This window comes from Sinocyclocheilus grahami, unplaced genomic scaffold, assembly GCF_001515645.1.
Source record: "Sinocyclocheilus grahami isolate Dianchi unplaced genomic scaffold, SAMN03320097.WGS_v1.1 scaffold81.1, whole genome shotgun sequence".
Classification (NCBI taxonomy): domain Eukaryota; kingdom Metazoa; phylum Chordata; class Actinopteri; order Cypriniformes; family Cyprinidae; genus Sinocyclocheilus; species Sinocyclocheilus grahami.
In genome coordinates, this window is record NW_015505260.1 from 854,856 (window position 1) to 878,127 (window position 23,272).

Below are 23,272 nucleotides of genomic sequence, written 5' to 3' on the forward strand. Positions count from 1 at the left end.
CGCCCGCTGCTGGCGGCGTAGGTGGTGACGTCGTGGCGGGGGGGGGGAGAGGGGGGGGGGGGGGGGGGGAGTTGAAATGTTAAAAGAACAGTGGTTCTTTTTAAACCGCATTTTAAAGTAATTAAATAATTTCAACTTTCTGCAAAAATCAAGAGCATCTTTATCAGTTATTGATTGTGAAGTTAGACAAATTTACTAGTAATTTAATGTGTATACAATTAATGGCATTAAATGTTTAATTATGTGTTTGAAAAAAGGTAATTTATTCAGATTTAAGAAAAAATGGATTTGGGCCCAGATCATTGGTTTTAAACTATTTAAAAAAATATAAATTTCAAATATATAAATAATAATTTATATATATATATATATATATATTAGAAATAAGATTGTTACTTTTATAACATTATAATTTCATTAATTAAAGTGTATATATATATATATATATATATATATATATATATACCACACACACACACACACACATTTATACATTTTATAAAATAAATAATTTTATTTGAAATACGTATTAAGTAATCTAAATTATATACAATTACTAATAAAATGCATAAAATATATTCAGATTTGAGGGACATTTTTATTTGTTGTGTCATGACTTAGCACTGCGGATCAGTGGGAATGTATTTAGCTGATTGATTTTGGTCATTAAACACCTTTGGTGAATGCTAGTGTTTGGTAATGATAGTTTAGTGTGAGTTAGCGGAGTTCTCCGTATAATATTTTAAAGAGGTCATATGATGCGATTTCAATTTTTCCTTTCTCTTTGAAGGGTTACAAGCTCTTGGTGCATAAAGAAGATCTGTAAAGTTGCAAAGACTAAAGTCTCAAATCCAAAGAGAGATTCTTTATAAAAGTTAAGAGTCAGCCACACCTACCTAAAACGGTTCGTTCTAACACGCCCCCACATACCTACGTCACTATGTGGGAAGATTTGCATAACGCCGCCCAAATGTTCACGCAAAGACATAACATTTATTCTCGCTGTAGTTTTGTTGTTTCCACCGCCATGTCGTAAAGACGCTGTGTGCTTCATTGTGAAAGCGAAATTACTTTGTTTGGCCTTCCAAAAGAGGACGATATCTGCTTCGTCATGCCTGGAGCTGATCCGTGCTGGTTGCTGAGGAAATACAAAAACTTTGCGCTGTGGATCGGCTTTCACCGTGGATGAAGCGGAGTCCAGCTCGGAGTCGTCACATGTCCTTCTGGACGCTCCTTTGTCAAAATCGCCGGCCGCACCTTTCTCAAGCCCGCGCCTCTGCTCACTCTAACCCTCCCGCCATTCCTCACTTTATCCCCCGGCCTCTGCTCACTGTAGGCCGCGGTGTGATGCTGTTTCGTTGTGAAAGCGAAACTACTTTGTTTGGCCTTCCAAAAGAGGACACGACTAGAAATCAGTGGTCAAGTTGTATTTACAACACTGTTGCAGAACACTTCAACCCAAATATTCAGATGTGTGCAGCACATTTTATGGAGGACTGTTTCCTGGAAGAGTAGACCACAATGCCGGCTGTTCTGACTCAAAGACTGAAAGTATGTCTTTTATATTTAAAGCAAGTTTTTTGGGCAGTGTAGAGTAGTGCTTGTTGCTTGTCATTTCTCCAGTCACAAATGCAGACATGGTTTTGTGTTTACGCGGCGCGATGCAACGCGTAAAAAGACAGTATAAGTCATAATCCATAATTATGTCACCACTGGATGCAACGAATGCCTCGTTTATAATGGGTTTTCATGTTTTTGAATCATCGCTCCGGCCTGACAGGGCATCATCACAATATGGTAGGGGTGTAACATTTCCATCTCACGCTTGAGGTATTCGGCCAGTCATAACGCACTGGATAGCTGGCCAATCACAGCACACCTTGCTTTTTCAGACCGATGTGCTTTGTAAAAATCGACGCGTTTCAGAAAGGCGGGGCATAGAGGAGAAATAATGTACAGTATGTGGAAAATAATGTTTTTTTTTTTTTTAACCTTAAACCACAAACATTTCATTACACCAAATACTGTTCTTTTTAGCAGCATCATATGACCCCTTTAAGCAGTCTCATCAGCGAGCACCGGAACAGACAGCTTCATAAATTGTAGCACGTTGCAGTTCCAGACATGTGGAGACAAACTGGCTCTAATGGCCCCCCGCCCCCCTTCCACCTGTCTATGCACACTGTGTAAACCGATCAGATTTTGACCAGCTGATGGCCAAAACGAGGTTCTTCCGTTGAAGGAACAGTTGCATACATTCAAATGTGGCAGCCCGAGATGCATCAAACCTACCCACGTATCTCCCGCCAGGCTTGATGACGATGGCTCCACGGCTGCGGGTTTCCTCCTCTGCCTGAGCCATGCTTTGCCTGGCTTTCTGGTAGGAGTCGTCCGTGGCGCATACAGTGATTTTGTCCTGGATCCCTCCCAGGCAGTCCAGCTGTATGCTCCCTTCACTGGACAGAGACCAAGCCTGTCAGACACTCCAAATGCCACCAACTACGCCACCTTTTCACCAGTTATCCATTTTAAAATGTGTTGCAATAGCTCATTTACAGCCCCAGATGGTCGGATGGGCGTCCTCTAAAAGTTACACCTGTAGAGAGGTTTCTTACAACCGGCTCATCCTCCCTGAAATCCTGTCAACTGCCCTTGAGCTGTTTGCACTAAGCCTGGCAGTACTGGGAGTCAAAACGTCTGATCACAGTCAAGGCACAGTGCTTTCCCACCATGCCTGTGCAAATATATGCAATATGCGCAATAAACTAATTGGCAGGTTGTCTGAACTAGTTGGAAAGGAAGTCCTGTATAATTTAGCTAGTTAAGGAGCATGTCCACCTGTAATTTTTCTTAGGGCTAAATAAATAAATTTTATTGCAGAGAAAAACAGTGACAATAGGCATACCACCACAGCAGACTGAATTCTGACAGTAATTGTCTTGAAATGTTTTGTTGAAGCTGGTGAATTTGTAGTGGCGGTGCTACAGATAAACTGACAACTTGAAGGAGAAGTTTTTTCATTTGAAGTAATTCATTATAGATGAACTATAAAACCAACATACATTTGGTTTGTAAGGTCAACTAATGAGTTTCTAATCTAAACTAGATTTTCTGTTCTAATTCAACTCAATTTCAAAATATGAAATGTGCATAAAAATGGTAAATTAATACATTACGGAAACAACAGAGATAAAAACAAACAGTATGTGTTTTCAAATTATACTTATCCATATAAATCTTATAAATTTGCACTATCAAAAGTTTGGAGGTTAGTAAGAATAATAATAAAAAACCTTTTTCAGGAAATTAATACTTATTCAGCAAGGATGCATTAAACTGACCAAAAGTGACAAAAATACATTTATGTCACAAAAGATTTCGATCTCAAATAAATGTTTTTAAACTTTATTCAAAGAATCCTGAAAAAAAAAAAATCATGGTTTCCAAAAAAATATTAAGCAGTACAATTGTTTTCAACATTATTAAGAAGAAATAAAAGTAAAGAAAAAGTAAGCAGAAGAACACAAAAAAAAACATAATATTAGAATGATTTCTGAAGGATCATGTGACTGGAGTAATGACTGCAAAAAATGTAGCTTTGAATCATGGGAATAAATTACATGTTAAATAATATTAAAATAGAAAATGGTTATTTTATTGTGTAATATTTCGCAATACTACGGTTTATACAATATTTTTGATTAAAAAAAAAAATTCAGCATTGATGAGCATTAGAGACTTTAAAAATAAATAAATTGTATCCACCCCAAACTTTTGAACAGAAGCATAAATTCACATATCTAATATAAAAAATACATTTATAATTTTAAAAAAATCCACTGAATTCTTTTAATAAAAATGAATAAATAAAAACAAACTCAATAGTCAACCTGATAAACCAAACTAAACTGACCTCTCACAATACAGAGGAGTCATGCAATCAAGTGGTTGTTAAAGACATAGTCGTTAACAACCACGTCTTTATCATCACTGTACAATGACCTCCAATGCGAGCACTTAACCCCAGACTGTCCCTGTAATACTTTCATTAGGTGTAAGCATCAGCTAAATGACAAATTAGCAGATTATGAGGTGCAACAGGCTGAAGATAGTGAAAAGATATATGAGAAAGCCAGTGAAACATTAACACAGATCTACAACAATAGGCCAATTCAAAAGAAAGAGCCCAGTAATTGCGTAACATTTTTTAGCTTTGATATCTATGATGTGGAATAAAGATTGTGGCATGAGATAAAATACTGTAATAGTCCTTTCATGAGAGTTAAAGAGAATCCCAGAGTTTACAAGGATACGGTTGAACTTCTGCTGACCCTTCGGCCTTATTGTGAACATTTGAAGACATTAACAGCAAGTCTGCATTTGGATTCCTTGTTTCTTCCTCATTTGGTTGGACAATTGGCCAAATTCAATTTATTCTCTCTGTTCTGGTGTTCGTACGGAGATGAACAGTAGAGGGAATGGAGAAAGGAACAGATGGCGCTGGTAATGATGCCATGGATGCAATCACATTTTAACGCTCAAACATCAGATCAACTCTTTTCATGGCAACATTTCCTTTCCAAAATACAAACATACTTGTACATTAAAAATCTTTACACTACCTTGAGAGAGTCATGAATTTGTCTGAAATATGTGGTTTATTTTCCTTCTTACCTTGTAATATACTGCTGAATGCAGTCGAAGCTGCCCTGGGGATTGTCCTTTCCCACATTGGACAGGTAGAACGTAAACGTACGCAGCTCATTTGGATTCTCTGACTGCGGTATTGAGATTTTCTGTTGACAGAACAGAAGAACAGCCAATATAAGCATCGAGACAGACAAGAGAAGATTGCCTGTTAAAAGCAAATGGTGAGTACAAAATGCATTACACAGATTTCCTCTTTTTTTTTTAAGCTATAGTACTTTTTTTTTTTTACTTAATTTATAATTAATAAATAAAAATACATAATAAAATCTAAAAATATATAATCTAAAATATCAAAATAAATATCTACAATATAAAAATGAATTAAATTTAAATACAAACAAAATATCCAAAACACCTTCAAAATACAAATAAAAATAAATCAAAAGAAATAAAAACACATACATAAAATCAAAATATAAATTCAATCAAAGCATGAAATTTAAATAAATTAAATTAACTAAAATAAAGTGATGCCTGTGGATCTTAAGCTCTTTATCCAAATTCAATGTACAAGAAATCTCCCAAAGAAACAGCTTTTCCAACTGGTTGGAGATCATGGTAGATGGCATGTGTCGTCCATGAGTTTCACTTCAGTCAAATTCGTTTTTCTACAGTGACCAAACTGCAAATGCATAATCTTTTAGAGTTGCACTTGACCACTTTCAAGACAATTGAGGTTTGTGACCCTCGGGCGCCTTCTATAATCTCCTCAGTGTGCAACCAATATGGACCAACCTCCGGCTCCCGCAGCCACCGCACAGGTGTTTCAGCAGCACACCTGAGAATGCAGCGAACAAACGCGTCTCGGGCTCTGTGTCGTGAGCCAAATTATAGGCATCAACTAAGCAGCAGCAGCAGCTGTCACGCACACATGGAAAGCTGAAAATCATGGGCAATCATTTACAGCACTTTCCCGAGACTCGTTTTGTGTGAGTGGCAACTCTGTCTGCCTTAGGGTGTGTTCACACTTGTAGTTCGGTTCTCTTGGTTCGTTTGGTCCGGACCAAAAAAGAAATCGATAAATTTGGTCCTGGTCCGCTTAGCATTCACACTGGCATTTTTGACCACGAACCTAAAGATACCGAACCTAAAGGCATTGGTCTGGTTGAATGACGTATATTTCGCGACGGAACTGTCTCGGGCTCTGTGTCGTGAGCCAAATTATAGGCATCAACTAAGCAGCAGCAGCAGCTGTCACGCACACATGGAAAGCTGAAAATCATGGGCAATCATTTACAGCACTTTCCCGAGACTCGTTTTGTGTGAGTGGCAACTCTGTCTGCCTTAGGGTGTGTTCACACTTTTAGTTCGGTTCTCTTGGTTCGTTTGGTCCGGACCAAAAAAGAAATCGATAAATTTGGTCCTGGTCCGCTTAGCATTCACACTGGCATTTTTGACCACGAACCTAAAGATACCGAACCTAAAGGCATTGGTCTGGTTGAATGACGTATATTTCGCGACGGAACTCACCGAACACCCCAAACAAAAGCTGTGTTTGACTTCAAGTGGTGCTGCGCAGACTGATCGGTGTATGACCTCAAAGTACCAATTCACCGATCAGTCTGCTCAGCGCCACTTTAAGTTGAACACACCTAATGCCGTCTGCGCGCTCATTGCTGCATGTACTTATGATTTTATTTTTACCATCTGCGAACTCACAAAGAGCTCATAAAAGGAACTTTACCTCCTTGTTGATGACGCGTCATCAAATCATGTGGCATAGTGTCACATCTTGTCATTACTTCCTGTTTTTGGTTCGTTTAGAAGTATTTGGTCTGTTTCGCGTTCATATTTCATTCGAACCAGACCAGAGTTCGTTTGGAAGCGGACCAGGGTTCGGATGGCAGCGTTCACACTTACTCAAATGAACCACACTAACAGAGCAATTGTACCAGGGTTCGTTTTAATCTAACCAAACATGACAAGTGTGAACACTAGGGACGCACCGAATTTTCGGCAGAAACCTTTTGGCTGAAAGAGGAAAAAACGGCTGAAAATAGAAGCCGAAAATATAGGCTACATAATAATAATAATAACATATGGCGTGCCGCGCCCTGCCCGGCAGTGTTCAGTGCGCAGATTTCACTCTCCACATCGCTGCGCGGTTTGACGTGCCGCTCAGTATTCCGATCTATGAATGTGCGTTCCGCTCGTGTACCGCTCATGCTCACCGGAAAAGCAAAGTCCGCTCAAATAACGTGCTGACAGGAAATGTCTATGCAGTACTGTTGTTCCTTGCTTCCTGTTAAAATATTCACTGCAACGCATCGCAGAGCTAGTACAAGATGAACATTTGTGGTTAAAAAGTACATGCATGTAAATTTTTTAAAGAAAATGACAGTTTCGCTATATAAGACCCTTATTCCTCGGCTGGGATCGTGTAGAGCCCTTTGAAGCTGCATTGAAACTGCAATCTGGACCTTCAGCCCGTTGGCCACCATTGAAGTCCATTATTTGGAAAAAAAATCCTGGAATGCTTTCCCCAAACTTTAATTTCTTTGCGACTGAAGACATGAACATCTTGGATAACATGGGGGTGAGTAAATTATTAGGAGATTTATTCTGGAAGTGAAGTAATCCTTTAAAGGGGTCATATGATGTTACTAAAAAGAACATTATTTTGTGTATTTGGTATAATGAAATGTTTATGCGGTTTAAGGTAAAAAAAAAAACAAAACCAAAAACTTTCCACATACTGTACATTTTTTTCTGCCTTTCTGAAACGTGTAGATTTTTTACAAAGCTCATCAGTCTGAAAAGCGAGGTGTGCTCTGATTGGCCAGCTATCCAGTGCATTGTGATTGGCCGAATACCTCAAGCGCGTCACAGAAATGTTACGCCCCTACCATACTGTGATGCTGTCTCCCAGCAGGATGACACAAAACCAATAAAACCCATTATAAACGAGGTATTTGTTGCATCCAGTGGGGACAATTACGGATCATAATGACTTACACTGTCTTTTTACGCGTTGCATCATGCCGCATAAACATAAAACCATGTCTGCATTCCTGATCGGAGAAATGACAAACAAGCAGCGCTACTCTACACTGCTCAAAACTCGCATTTGAATCATCAGTGGCAAATTCTTTAAATATAAAAAAAACGTACTTGCAGTCTGAATAAGAACAGCCGGCATTGTAGTCTACTCTCCCAGGATCAGGAAACAGTCGGGTTGAACTGTTCTGGAACAGTGTTGTAAATACAACTTAACCACTGATTTCTAGTCGTGTCCTCTTTTGGAAGGCCAAACAAAGTAGTTTCACTTTTACAACTAAACACACAGCGTCTTCATGGCATGGCGGCAGCAACAATACTACAGCGAGAATAAAAGTTATGCCTTCTTTCTTTGCGTGAACATTTGGGCGGCATTGACATGACAACGTAGATATGTGGGGGCGTGTTAGAATGAGCAGTTTTAGGTAGGCGTGGCTGACTCTGAAATTTTATAAAGAATATCTCTTTGGATTTGAGACTTTACAGATCTTTATGCACCAAGAGCTTGTAACACTCCAAAGAGAAAGGAAAAATTTAAATTGCATCATATGACCCCTTTCATATAGGGGTAAAACCAATGATGATAATAAAACTAACTTCAAAGTGTATTTATTAGATAAATTAAATTAGTATTATATACACAATTTATTAATTTGAAATTTATTTTCATTTTACTAGGGGTGCTCCGATCAGGATTTTTGAGGCCGATCACAGAAAGCAGTATCTGCCGATACCGATCACTGATACCAATCTTTTTAAAGCCTTCTTATGTAGAATTATTTATAGTGATGATCCAATCAAGATTTTTAGACATTTATTCAGGGCCTGAATTTCATTTTTGAAAATGAATTCCCCTCTTAGGGGACTCTTGTGAGGGGATTTTTTTTAATTTGAGGGGTGGAGGGGGGCATTTTTTAGACATTTTTCAAAAATATATTTCTCACCTAAATGTTTGATCATGCACTGCATTTTGGTTGACAATCGTGCAATTGTTGCACAATAGCTTACATACAACACAAGCCTTATTTCGTGAGCTATATGTGAGGTGGCCTTTTATGCCAGGTTCACACTCCGTTTGCAGTGTGTATGCAGTCCATGTGTGGTTTTGCAAGCGGTGCAGAAGCAGCACGGACTGTGCTTTCCCACAGGAGCCTGCTCCTGATCTGTGGCTGTTTTCCACAAACACAACATTTATCCATTATTTGGATTTCAAATCCAAACAGTTACTTAAAATGCTTTTTCAGCAGTGATTTTTTTATTTATTTTTTTTACACAGTACATTAATACAATCTTTCACAGACATGTTTAAACAATAAATATAAGCAACACATTATTCAATGCTTGTTACTTTTGCATTTACTTCTAGATTTATATATTAAGTTGCTCAAGCAAGTGGCAAAACATCTAAACTACTTTTCCTAGGTCATCACAAACATTAAAACTTACCATAGACAGATAGTCAGCTCTACTGACTTTTCTATTGCATTTAAATCTTTATTACAAGCAATCCTAAGGTTCATAAAGAACTTTGTTTTACTACCTAAACCTAGCCAAAAAGCCATACCCTGTGTTGACTGTGAAACACCGTAGATTTTAATTATATTTATGGTGTAATTAGGCTACTATATTTTAGTGTCAATCCATGTTCATATTTACCGCAAACAATGCGCTGTTACTTTAAATTCACCGAGTGCAGCGGAAACCATCTTTGCACTGCTGCAGACGCACCGCTCTTGGAACGCACTGCCGGACCGCAACCGTGTGCAGTGTGAATGCTAACGTTAACATGAGCGCGGAGAAATATGCACCACATATGCACTGCAAACGGAGTAATGTGAACCTGGCATTGTGTGCGCTTCGAGTGTGCATGAGAGAAGTCTCCAGGAGAGCGCGCAAGCGCTGAATGGTTAAACACTGAAGTTTATAAATTGCTTTTAAAATTCTTGCCAGTGACGATGCGACACTGCCTCGATTGTGCAAGTGACAATTCCTGTGTCAACAGTGCAGCTGGCTTATAGTGCACACTTTATCGCAATTTACATTGAATGATGTTTATACCATTGTTTGATGCAACTACATGCCGTATTGTTATAGGAAAATCAACAAGCTGAAAACACAATACTATAGAAAAGCACTAAAGGCTTTTCAGTTAAAGCCTTCAAATGTCAAATACACATTGGACTGGTTTCTTTAAATTATAAAAAGTAAAAATATGAATGGTATTATACTCCAAAGAGAAAGGAAAAATTTAAATTGCATCATATGACCCCTTTCATATAGGGGTAAAACCAATGATGATAATAAAACTAACTTCAAAGTGTATTTATTAGATAAATTAAATTAGTATTATATACACAATTTATTAATTTGAAATTTATTTTCATTTTACTAGGGGTGCTCCGATCAGGATTTTTGAGGCCGATCACAGAAAGCAGTATCTGCCGATACCGATCACTGATACCAATCTTTTTAAAGCCTTCTTATGTAGAATTATTTATAGTGATGATCCAATCAAGATTTTTAGACATTTATTCAGGGCCTGAATTTCATTTTTGAAAATGAATTCCCCTCTTAGGGGACTCTTGTGAGGGGATTTTTTTTAATTTGAGGGGTGGAGGGGGGCATTTTTTAGACATTTTTCAAAAATATATTTCTCACCTAAATGTTTGATCATGCACTGCATTTTGGTTGACAATCGTGCAATTGTTGCACAATAGCTTACATACAACACAAGCCTTATTTCGTGAGCTATATGTGAGGTGGCCTTTTATGCCAGGTTCACACTCCGTTTGCAGTGTGTATGCAGTCCATGTGTGGTTTTGCAAGCGGTGCAGAAGCAGCACGGACTGTGCTTTCCCACAGGAGCCTGCTCCTGATCTGTGGCTGTTTTCCACAAACACAACATTTATCCATTATTTGGATTTCAAATCCAAACAGTTACTTAAAATGCTTTTTCAGCAGTGATTTTTTTATTTATTTTTTTTACACAGTACATTAATACAATCTTTCACAGACATGTTTAAACAATAAATATAAGCAACACATTATTCAATGCTTGTTACTTTTGCATTTACTTCTAGATTTATATATTAAGTTGCTCAAGCAAGTGGCAAAACATCTAAACTACTTTTCCTAGGTCATCACAAACATTAAAACTTACCATAGACAGATAGTCAGCTCTACTGACTTTTCTATTGCATTTAAATCTTTATTACAAGCAATCCTAAGGTTCATAAAGAACTTTGTTTTACTACCTAAACCTAGCCAAAAAGCCATACCCTGTGTTGACTGTGAAACACCGTAGATTTTAATTATATTTATGGTGTAATTAGGCTACTATATTTTAGTGTCAATCCATGTTCATATTTACCGCAAACAATGCGCTGTTACTTTAAATTCACCGAGTGCAGCGGAAACCATCTTTGCACTGCTGCAGACGCACCGCTCTTGGAACGCACTGCCGGACCGCAACCGTGTGCAGTGTGAATGCTAACGTTAACATGAGCGCGGAGAAATATGCACCACATATGCACTGCAAACGGAGTAATGTGAACCTGGCATTGTGTGCGCTTCGAGTGTGCATGAGAGAAGTCTCCAGGAGAGCGCGCAAGCGCTGAATGGTTAAACACTGAAGTTTATAAATTGCTTTTAAAATTCTTGCCAGTGACGATGCGACACTGCCTCGATTGTGCAAGTGACAATTCCTGTGTCAACAGTGCAGCTGGCTTATAGTGCACACTTTATCGCAATTTACATTGAATGATGTTTATACCATTGTTTGATGCAACTACATGCTGTATTGTTATAGGAAAATCAACAAGCTGAAAACACAATACTATAGAAAAGCACTAAAGGCTTTTCAGTTAAAGCCTTCAAATGTCAAATACACATTGGACTGGTTTCTTTAAATTATAAAAAGTAAAAATATGAATGGTATTATGTTATACTAAAACTAAAATAATGGGGCTAAAACCCTTAAGATAACATGTAGAAAGAAAAAAACACATCTTAAGCACACAGAATAACAAATGGACTTTGAACGATTACGTAATTGTGGCATCCATAATTGTAATAGCAATTAGAAATTCGATTAATTGTGCAGCCCTATTTGAAGCCATTTGCACATTTTGAGAGGGAAAGAGAGCACGCGGTGATTCACTCACGCCGTTTCTGAAATTATGGCTCACAGAAAGTTTTCTAATTACTTTATAAGTTATTTAATGAAGAAATATGAATTGTACCTCACCTTCAGCATTATAATTATTTCACCTGCGCCGGACAGAGACTGAGACAGTGCCGCTGCATGTCGTGCCAAACCTCTCACGACAGACGCGTCATTAGCTTGAGATCGGTTTTTTGAGATCGGCCTTTATAGAGCACCCCTAAATTTGACATTTACTTACATATTCACATTTTAAATAGACTTGCACAAATAGCACCAATTTTATATAAACTTATTAAAAAATGTGATAAAATATATTTTAAAATGATATAAAATATCAAATGAAGCATTACATAATTATTATTATTATGATGATGATGATTATTATTATTATAATAAGAGTATCGTTTATCAATAAATTAAACTGAATTTATTGATAATTTACATTAAACATGATTTAAATTAACATCGAACATCTAACAATTACCAACATTAATTAAAATTTAAAGTATTACAAAATCATAATTTTACCATTTTATTACATAAAAGTATCAGTTATTGAATTTAAAATAAATTCATGTTAGCATAAACTTAGTATGAGCTTATACAAATAAAAGTATATTATTGTTATTAGTAATATTCTATAGAATTATCAGTTTTATCAATGCATAAAAATAAGACTTTTAATTATCCAAATAATAACCAACAAAAAAGACAATGCTATAAATTAAAATATTTTAAATCGTATTTATTACTATTGTTAAATTCAGTTGATCAATTCAATTACATAATTCATCAGTTTGATCAATTAAACAAACCACACACACACAGTAATTTTAACCACCATGCGTGTCTCAGTGAACTGACATTAGAGACAAAGATGCAGCAGGAGTGAGTGGCCATGATTGAGGCAGTGTGTTTAAGGATCCCAGATCAAGCGCTGGAGGATCCCAGCAGAGACTCAGTGAACAGTAGCGGGTGCACAAAAGCCACTGACGTACGCCGAGCTCTGGCTCAGTTTACCCAAGGTTCCTCACACGTGCGTGGCCTGCAGGTGACCGACTATAAATAACAGGCAGTGTCCGAGGCTCACACTGCCAGCCCGAGGGCTCCCTCAGCTCAACGCTTCACTTCACTGGCTCGCACACTTTTCACACTCCTACATGAGAGATTCAACAAGCAAAGACGGCAGCTCTATAAGCTCTGCCACTTACAATCACTCAGCAATTGTTGCAATAAAAGCTGTTGATTTATATTAGCGGTTAAATCATTTTATTTTGTCGTGCTTTATTACATGCCTTGGCTGAAACATTGCAGTTAATAAGCCGTTTAAATTGCAATTCATAATTTCTTCATTCAGAAACCATGAGACGGCTCCTAACCTCAGTTTTTAGATGTCTGCGCTGCGAGAGAAAAACTGTGATTTGAAAATACTTTTTTTTTTTTTAATTCACAGGCTTCAGATTCTCGCCCGTACAGATAAGCTGATCATTAATTTAATCTGTAAACAATGTAACCACTAACTGATAAATGGTTAATGTTGACATTTAAATAACATTAATACAATTAATTTAATATACACATTTTAATTAAAATTAAATCGTAAATAATTGTCCAAAATTAGTCATGACGATGACATTTAGACAATTAGTCAATAAAATGACAATTAGTAATTTTAAAATGTTACAAGTGACTTCAGGCATCAAAACATCATTATGTGCCGTATGAAAATTTGATGTTAACTTGCTAAAGATTACATTTCACAGTGAATATACATTTTGGTTTGTTTTTATGTTTTTAAAAGTCTCTTATGTTCACCAAGGCTATATTTTAAAAATCTAATTTATTCCTGTGATCATAGCTGAATTTTCAGCATCATTACCGTCATTATTCAGTGTCACATGATCCTTCAGAAATCATTCTAATATACTGATTTGCTTATCAAGTAACATTATTATTATCAATGTTGAAACCAGTTGTGCTGCTTGAAAACTGAGATACATTTTTTCAGGAATCTTGGATGAATACCAAGTTCAAAATAACAGCAATTCTTTTTAATTAACCTTCTTAAAATAAAAATAAAAAAGAACTGTGAAAACTGACTGTATAGTCAATTTAATGTTGCAAATTGAAAATTGGAGCTTCCTCTGGTTTGCAATAAGAACAAAGCTTCTTACAGCTGTGTGGAGAACCTCTGCTCCTGACAGGATGCTTCTCATCCCTGGAGAAGAGCTTTGCCTTCCTCATTCAGAAAGATCAGGCTGCACACGAAGCGCTCATGGATGCACCTGCCCTTTGGACAAAGGTCAAATGTTGCAGCTGTGCACATTTCAAGCCAGCCGATTGTTTACCAATGCGAGGCTGATGGGCCTGCAGGACAAACGCATGTTGTGTTCAGCGTCTCTGCAGACTTTTTGGTTAAGCTGCAGCCAAATAAGCATTTCAAGGTTTCTCCTGCTGTCGGTCTGCTCATAATAATGGCACAAAAGCTCCGATACAGCTATGGGGAAATACAGCTTTAATCTGGCAAGCAAATAGGCAATCTTATCTCACACGTGACGCAGTGAACTGTGAATGTGCAGTTCCTGATGAGTCAAGAGTAAACGCACTGTGAAAGTGAATCCTAATGATAAAACAGTTGAATAATAGACAACGATGGCTTGGTTGAACCACTGCACGTCCCACCCTGTAGAATTCAGAAGAGCAAGCATCTCTGACATGAGATGCTAATAAAACAGTACCGCAGTATTATGATGACGGGATCATTTAGTACCATGGTCTATATAAAATGAATAAATAGGCCTATACGAGAAACATTTTTACTTAAAGGGATAGTTCACCCAAAAATGAAAATTCTATCATTTATGCACCCTCATGTCGTTCCAAACCTGTATGAGTTGCTTTCTTATGTTGAACATAAAAGATGACATTTTGGAGATTGCTGGTAATCAAACAGTTGGTGGTTGCCATTGAATTCTATAGTAGGAAAAAAAATACTATGGAAGTCAATGGCAACCACCAACTGTTTGATTACCAGCAATCTCCAAAATGTCATCTTTTATGTTCAACATAAGAAAGCAACTCATACAGGTTTGGAACGACATGAGGGTGAGTAAATGACGACAATTATTTTTCACTATCCTTTAAATAATATTAAGAAAATGAAAGAAAAACTGTGCAACAAGTAGCCTAGTATGCAGAGTTTCGGTTCATTTTTGTGCTGTGCGAAAGGAAACCAGACAGCAGAAAGCAGAATCCTATTTTTCTCAAGGCTTATTTTACAAAAGCACAAAGATTTGTTTTTATTGCGAATGTACACAAAGGCAAACCTTTTACAATTCCGATTATCTTTGACTAAAAGGAGTAGTTTCTTCCACCGTTAGAAGGAATATTATCATAATAAAATACAGTCAGTCAAACATATGGGGAAAAAAAAAAAAACTATCTAGTAAAATCTGTGCCGTTAAGCGTCATCACCGCTTTATTACATGCCTTGGCTGAAACATTGCAGTTAATAAGCAGTTTAAATTGCAATTCATAATTTCTTCATTCAGAAACCATGAGACGGCTCCTAACCTCAGTTTTTAGATGTCTGCGCTGCGAGAGAAAAACTGTGATTTGAAAATACTTTTTTTTTTTTTAATTCACAGGCTTCAGATTCTCGCCCGTACAGATAAGCTGATCATTAATTTAATCTGTAAACAATGTAACCACTAACTGATAAATGGTTAATGTTGACATTTAAATAACATTAATACAATTAATTTAATATACACATTTTAATTAAAATTAAATCGTAAATAATTGTCCAAAATTAGTCATGACGATGACATTTAGACAATTAGTCAATAAAATGACAATTAGTAATTTTAAAATGTTACAAGTGACTTCAGGCATCAAAACATCATTATGTGCCGTATGAAAATTTGATGTTAACTTGCTAAAGATTACATTTCACAGTGAATATACATTTTGGTTTGTTTTTATGTTTTTAAAAGTCTCTTATGTTCACCAAGGCTATATTTTAAAAATCTAATTTATTCCTGTGATCATAGCTGAATTTTCAGCATCATTACCGTCATTATTCAGTGTCACATGATCCTTCAGAAATCATTCTAATATACTGATTTGCTTATCAAGTAACATTATTATTATCAATGTTGAAACCAGTTGTGCTGCTTGAAAACTGAGATACATTTTTTCAGGAATCTTGGATGAATACCAAGTTCAAAATAACAGCAATTCTTTTTAATTAACCTTCTTAAAATAAAAATAAAAAAGAACTGTGAAAACTGACTGTATAGTCAATTTAATGTTGCAAATTGAAAATTGGAGCTTCCTCTGGTTTGCAATAAGAACAAAGCTTCTTACAGCTGTGTGGAGAACCTCTGCTCCTGACAGGATGCTTCTCATCCCTGGAGAAGAGCTTTGCCTTCCTCATTCAGAAAGATCAGGCTGCACACGAAGCGCTCATGGATGCACCTGCCCTTTGGACAAAGGTCAAATGTTGCAGCTGTGCACATTTCAAGCCAGCCGATTGTTTACCAATGCGAGGCTGATGGGCCTGCAGGACAAACGCATGTTGTGTTCAGCGTCTCTGCAGACTTTTTGGTTAAGCTGCAGCCAAATAAGCATTTCAAGGTTTCTCCTGCTGTCGGTCTGCTCATAATAAAAATCACACGTGCTCACACACGCACACTACGGTCACGCAGTTTGCACAAAAAGGTGTTGTCAACGCTGCCCTGATGATTTTTTCACTTAGCCTATATAGTGTAGCAACTTAAAAGGCTACACATGACATTTCTCACTAGCGAGGTAATAACAGCGCTGTTTAGAGACGCTGCTGCAGAACACTGTTGAGGGACGCACGGAGGTAGCCTAATTCACACAAGCTTCCTCTCTTTCTTTCTCTGTGTCGGTGTCTGTCTGTCTCGCTCTCTTTCTAATAACTTCATTAGAATGCTATCAATGGCTCAAGCCTCCATTACCAGCTTTAATATGATGTTTTGGAACTAGCAAAAGCATTGGATGAGATGCGAAATAAATAATCCTACTCACAATAGTGATTTAAGGACAAAAACTGGACGAATCCCTTTAAATATATCATCTGATCGATGTCTTGAGGTGTGGTAACCATAGTATAAACGGAATAATTGACTCCGGGCCGTTGAATTAGAAAAAAAATTCCCATCGTCAATTATTCCTTACATATGTAATTAAAATATTACTGTTTATAACAATTAATGAAAATATTTTATTACATATTGCGTGTAATTACAATATTACTGTATAATTATGCAAAATATTTGATATATTATATAATTAATTACAACACATCAATTAAGTGCAAAAATATTTTATACATTTATTTGTCATTAAAACTTAATGAAAACATTAATATAATTAAATTACAGTATATCAATTACACTGATTAATTTTTAAAATGACTAGTATACATCAACTCATTAATTTTGTTTTGTAATATTTGATATATATATATACACACACACAGACACAATGTATATACACTAAAATAAATAAATAAATAAATAAATAAATAAATAAATAAATAAATAAATAAATAAATAAATAAATAAATAAATAAATAAATAAATAAATAAATAAATAAATAAATAAATAAATAAATAAATAAATATATATATATAAAAGCTAAAGACATCAAGTTTGGTTTTGAAGCAGGAATGATGAAACGAGGAATCATAACCGGATTTATGTTTTATGCATGTCAAGTTAACAAGCATTGGGATTTCCATTAAAGCAGTTTCAATTTACAAGCAGCTCTCAGATACTTCAAGAAGGGATAAAACACCAATAAATACATGAAGACTGTTTGATCAACACTAGAAAAGCAGCAGAAACCTCTACGAAGTGCTGCATAATACACCCCCAAAACCACGTCTGGTGTTTCAGATGTCAAATACAGGTTGTATTTCAAATAGTGCAATAAGAGGACGCTTTACAAGTAATTCCCCACTTGAGCCATGTGTTCTGTTTCCCAATATAAAGAGCTTTAGATCAGGCGAGAGCAGCTTCAGCAGGAACTCAAAAGAGTGGGGCATGTGCCAAGAGAGAAAAAAAATAAATAAATTTCACAATGAAATCAACAAATCAGACAGACCCTTGGCACTCAGTAAAGGCTAGTCGTCTATGACATTTATATAGTGTGTTCTGGAATAATTAAGAACGGGAGTGAACCACGTCGGCTACATGCCCTTGAGTAGCGCAGACTACTTGAATATGAAAGGTTCAACACCGGTCATCATCTAAAGCAATCATGCCACCTATGACCCACTTCATACTAAACGCATTTCTTACAGACAAGTACTCATTGACATCGAAGCAAATTCAGTAAACATGCTAGGTGCATCTCGGGCTGACGGATCAATCTGTGAGCGAGCTGCATATTATATTAATGTTGTGGCGGAAAAGGCTGATTGCTCTGCTCCATTCAATCAGCCAATCAAACAGCAGCATCTCAGACAAGGAGCTTTGGCTCTAATTAGCAAGTTAGATGAGCTGGAAACCATCTGGCTGGATGATTCAGACTGAATAAAAAAAATAAATAAATAAACCCAGATACAAGGCATGGTACGACACGGCTCGGTTTGCGTTTCCACTGCAGTTCAGTACCGCTTTAGAGTGGGTGGGATTATTCACATGTCGTTATAGTTGCGCCGCCTCTATTGCTCTCGCTGGATCCGCTCCTCAGCGATCAACGAGAGGAACGTCTGTTCTTCCTCAACAGACAACGAAAGAGCCACTTTTTGGTTGTTAAAAAAGGTGCGCTTGTTCTAAACAGTTGCAGTCGATCCTTCGCTGGCTGTGCTGATTTAAATCTAGCGGTTCTGAAGTGTTTGTCGCAAGTTCAGTGACGCAGGTAGTAACAATTCACTCCGGCCAATCCGTGATCAGCAGAGTTTACACGTCACGTTCTGGTACTAAAAAAAAAAAAAAAAGTACCAGGTACCAGGTACTGTACCCAGTGGAAAACCCCCCAAAAGTGAACCGTACCGTGCCGTACCATGCAGTGGAAAAGCGCCATAAGAAGATCTGGTCTGGTTACCAGCACCAGTCAGAGGACTCGTTTTTTTTTGGAAGGAAGCATTTCTCAAATATACGGATAATGACGTTGGGGAGGGAAACTGTAAAGAAAAGCGGAAGACTGTACCAGCAGGGAGGACTGGAGGTGCTTTGGAACAACAGTATAGATTAAGATGTCATGATCAGGCCGCCAAACAGATCCCACCTGTTTTTCATGTTTAGTTGGGTTTGCTAAGACTAGCATTGCATGGGATGGGTTTCGTTAAAGGGGTCATATGATGCTGCTACAAAGAACATTATTTTGTGTATTTGGTGTAATGAAATGTGTTTATGCGGTTTAAGGTTCAAAAAACACATTTCCACATACTGTACATTGTTTCTCCTCTATGCCCCGCCTTTCTGAAACACGTAGATTTTTACAAAGCTCATCGGTCTGAAAAGCAAGGTGTGCTGTGATTGGCCAGCTATCCAGTGTGTTATGATTGGCCGAATATCTCAAGCGTGTGACGGAAATGTTATGCCCCTACCATATTGTGATGATGCCCTGTCAGGCCGGAGCGATGATTCAAAAACATGAAAACCCATTATAAACGACATTGCATCCAGTGGTGACATAATTATGGATAATGACTTATACTGTTTTTACGCGTTGCATCGTGCCGCGCAAACATAAAACCATGTCTGCATTTGTGATCGGAGAAATGACAAACAAGCCCTACTCTACACCACTGCTCGAAACTGTGAGCGTCAGTGGCAAATTCTTTAATATAAAAAATGTACATGCAGTCTGTGAGTCAGAACAGCCGGCATTGTAGTCTACTCTACCAGGATCAGGAAACAGTCCTCCATAAAATGCGCTGCACGCATCTGAATATTTGGCTTGAACTTTTCTGGAACAGTGTTGTAAATACAACTTAACGCAACATGGAGGTGGCAGTGAGAGAAGCCGGGTTGTCACCGCATATTAAGTGTTTCGCGCACACATTGAATCTTGCATCGCAAGCAGGTTTAAATGTTTCTTGCGTCAGTCGTTTGCTTGGTCGCGTGAGAAAAGTCGTGGATTTTTTTCACCGCAGTGCAACATCTGTGCTCGCGGAAAAGCAAAAGATGCTTGAGATCGCATCACATAAGCTTATCATGGATGTGGTAACACGATGGAACAGCTCCATTTTAAATTTTGTTCAAAATATCGTGATGTATATCGTATCCTGAACCCAGTATCGAGATACGTACCGTATCGTGACCTGAGCATACCGTTACACCCCTGAAGTGTTCTGGAACATTGTTGTAAATGCAACTTAAAAGGTTCCATGGCATGAAAATTTCACTTTATAAGGTTTTTTTTAACATTAATAGGAGCTCCCCTAGCCTGCCTACGGTCCCCCAGTGGCTAGAAATGGCGATAGGCGTAAACCGAGCCTTGGGTATCCTGCTTCGCCTTTGAGAAAATTAAAGCTCAGATGGCCCAATCTGGAATCTTCCCTTTATGTCGTCATACGGGGAAAGTTTACCTCCCCTTTCTCTGCTTTGCCCGCCCAGAGAATTTGGCCCACCCATGAGAAAATGAGCTACTACCGTGCAAGGAGAGCGCAATATTTTTTTTTCATCATGGCTTGCAAACGAGCGAAGCATGGCAGTTGCCCCGCCTCTCTCCTCCTCATTAGCATTTAAAGCTACAGACACAGAAATGGCACATCCTAAGGAAAGCTCATTGTGGGACTGGCTCGTAGTGGCTGAAATTCTGCACCAAGGCTGAATTTCGGGAAAGAGACTTCAGATACAGTAATAGGGACCACTTAGGCCTATATAAAAGCATCCAAAAAGCAGCATGTCATGGGACCTTTAACCACTGATTTCGAGTCGTGTCCATTTTTGGAAGGCCAAACAAAGTAAGTTCGCTTTCACAACGAAACACAGCATCACACACTGCGGCCTAGAGTGAGAGGCGGCGGTCTAGAGTGAGCAGAGGCAGCGGGCTTGAGAACGACGTGGCTGGCGGATTCGACGAAGGAGGCTTGCGGCAAACACATGTGACGACCCCGGGCTGGACTCTGCTTCGTCCACGGTGAAAGCCAATCCGGCGATCCACAGCGCAAAGTTGTTGTATTTCCTTAGCAACCAGCACGGATCAGCTCGAGGCATGACGAAGCCGATATCGTCCTCTTTTGGAAGGCCAAACAAAGTAGTTTCACTTTCACAACGAAACACACAGCGCCTTCACGACATGGTGGCGGCAACAATACTACAGCGAGAATAAAAGTTACGCCGCCTTACTTTGCGTGAACATTTGGGTGGCGTCATGCAAATCTTCCCAGATAGTGACGTAGACGTGGCGTTAGAACGAGCAGTTTTAGGTAGGTGTGACTGACTCGGAACTTTTATAAAGAATATCTTTGGATTTGAGACTTCAGTCTTTGAAACTTCACAGATCTTCTTTATGCACCAAGAGCTTGTAACACTCCAAAGAGAAAGGAAAAACTGAAAAATCGCATCATATGACCCCTTTGAGGTTTTAAGAGTATTACTACTCTTATAGATACTGCTTATCGATCTGGTACTTTAACTGTAGGGGTGTAATGGTACACAAACATGACGGTTCGGTACGCACCTCAGTTTTGATGGCATGGTTTGTTACGGTTTCGGTACAGCAGGGGGGGAAAACTAATGTTTTTTTATTAAACAGTGTAAAATGAACAAATTACTCTTTAAATAAACTCTGGTATAATTACTTTTCTTAATGATAAAAATCTACCTCGGCTTATGCTCTAGTGAGCCCTTTTACATTAGGCCTACTATAAGGTTACAGTTAACAGAGCCCGAACAAATTTAATTACCATTTATTTATAAATATAAACTCAAAAAAAAAAAAAAAAAAAAAAAAAAAAAAAAAAGCAAACATGTAAATTGCAGTTTTTAAATTGACTTCTAAATTATAAAGAATATATTTCAACAAATAGAGTTATTTACACAGTGACTCTCATAACTCGTTTCATAATAGATTTATTTAAACATTAAATTAAGACATCACTAACAGGTAAAAAAATATAATGAGTAGTTATATAGTCTAATATTTCGCGAAATGTCATGGAATTTGTCGAAGTTTGGATGAATTAAACAAAAGTAGGTCATTACATGTAAATCGCGATATGGACTAGTATCTGCAAATATTAAGCAGCAAAAAGACTATTTAAATATTAATCCTGCATGATCTGCGTTGGTTTGAATGAAAGGTGCAGATGCACGGTTTCGTTTATTACATGCATACTGAAGCGCGCCTGACGGTCACAGTGATTTCAGCGTCTGCCGCCTCACTAAATGAGCACAGAAATACATGAACATCTCCAAAATGCTCTGAGATTCACTTCATGAGCATTTTACCACTTCATTTGAGTAAAACTAACAGTTAGCGTCATATTATATGCGCACAGAAATTTAAAGGTATTCACAGCAACCCGTAAAAATGAAAGTTCGGTTTAACTTGAAGACATTGTGTCAGAAATATATTACTATTGTTCAGTAGAACGCACGTAATTCTACTACTAAAATTATTACAGCTTTATTTAAAGGGGTCATAGGATGCCCATTTTTCACAAGTAAGATATGATTCTTTAGGGTCTTAATGAAAAGTCTGTACCATTGAGAAATTAACCAAACTATGTTAGTGTAAAAAACACCTTTTTTTTTTTTACCCTGTCAAAAACAGCTCTTTTCAGATCAAGCTGCTTCTGTAGCATTTTCCTTTAAATGTTAATGAGCTCTGCTGACCCCGCCGCTCTCTTCCGAGCTGCTCTCAGAGAGACTTACTTTAGCTGCATTCCTCATGAAACTTGCCAATTAGCACATTATTAGGAAAGGTGATTTGCAAAGATTCTTTACAAAACATTATACTCATTTCTTCTGTAGATGAGGCTGGATCATGAATGAGTCGCGCGAACAGATGCATTTAGGTAGATCGGGGAGCATTCCCTTCAGAAACAAAGGTAATCCACTGCCAGTTCAGCGGCTCAGATGTCGGGAGTAAATGACGACTGCTATGTTCATTATTACATCCAACAACAGAACACCTCAATCGCTTAGGAGTCATTCTTGTCTACAACTGCTCCGGCGGTGAAACAATGGTGGACTGATGACGTCTCACTCAGGGCAGGTCTGAGTTAAGACACCAGTCCAGTCTGTGCTGAAACGCTACGGTCAATCAAACTATCGTGGGAGGGGCCTGTTTTTGTGATGTCACAGACAGGCATCTGAGATCGGCTCGATTTGAGAAAGGGGAAAACATTTAACACTACAAAAAAAAAAAAAAAAAAACCCCTGGGGGGATTATCTTTTTAGGGGGGTTTG

At 37.8% G+C, this 23,272-nt stretch overlaps 1 protein-coding gene across 1 annotated transcript in view; it reads right to left on the reverse strand.

Annotated features, from left to right (window-relative positions):
- Nucleotides 1–23,272, reverse strand: part of LOC107586435 (RNA polymerase II elongation factor ELL-like) — a 65,466-nt gene that overhangs the window by 10,244 nt on the left and 31,950 nt on the right. The window contains exons 2-3 of the mRNA XM_016273803.1: nt 4,675–4,796; nt 2,184–2,456 (exon numbers count right to left, since the gene is read on the reverse strand). Of these exons, the coding sequence (XP_016129289.1) occupies nt 2,184–2,456; nt 4,675–4,796 (395 nt within the window). The remainder of the gene's footprint in view (nt 1–2,183; nt 2,457–4,674; nt 4,797–23,272) is intronic.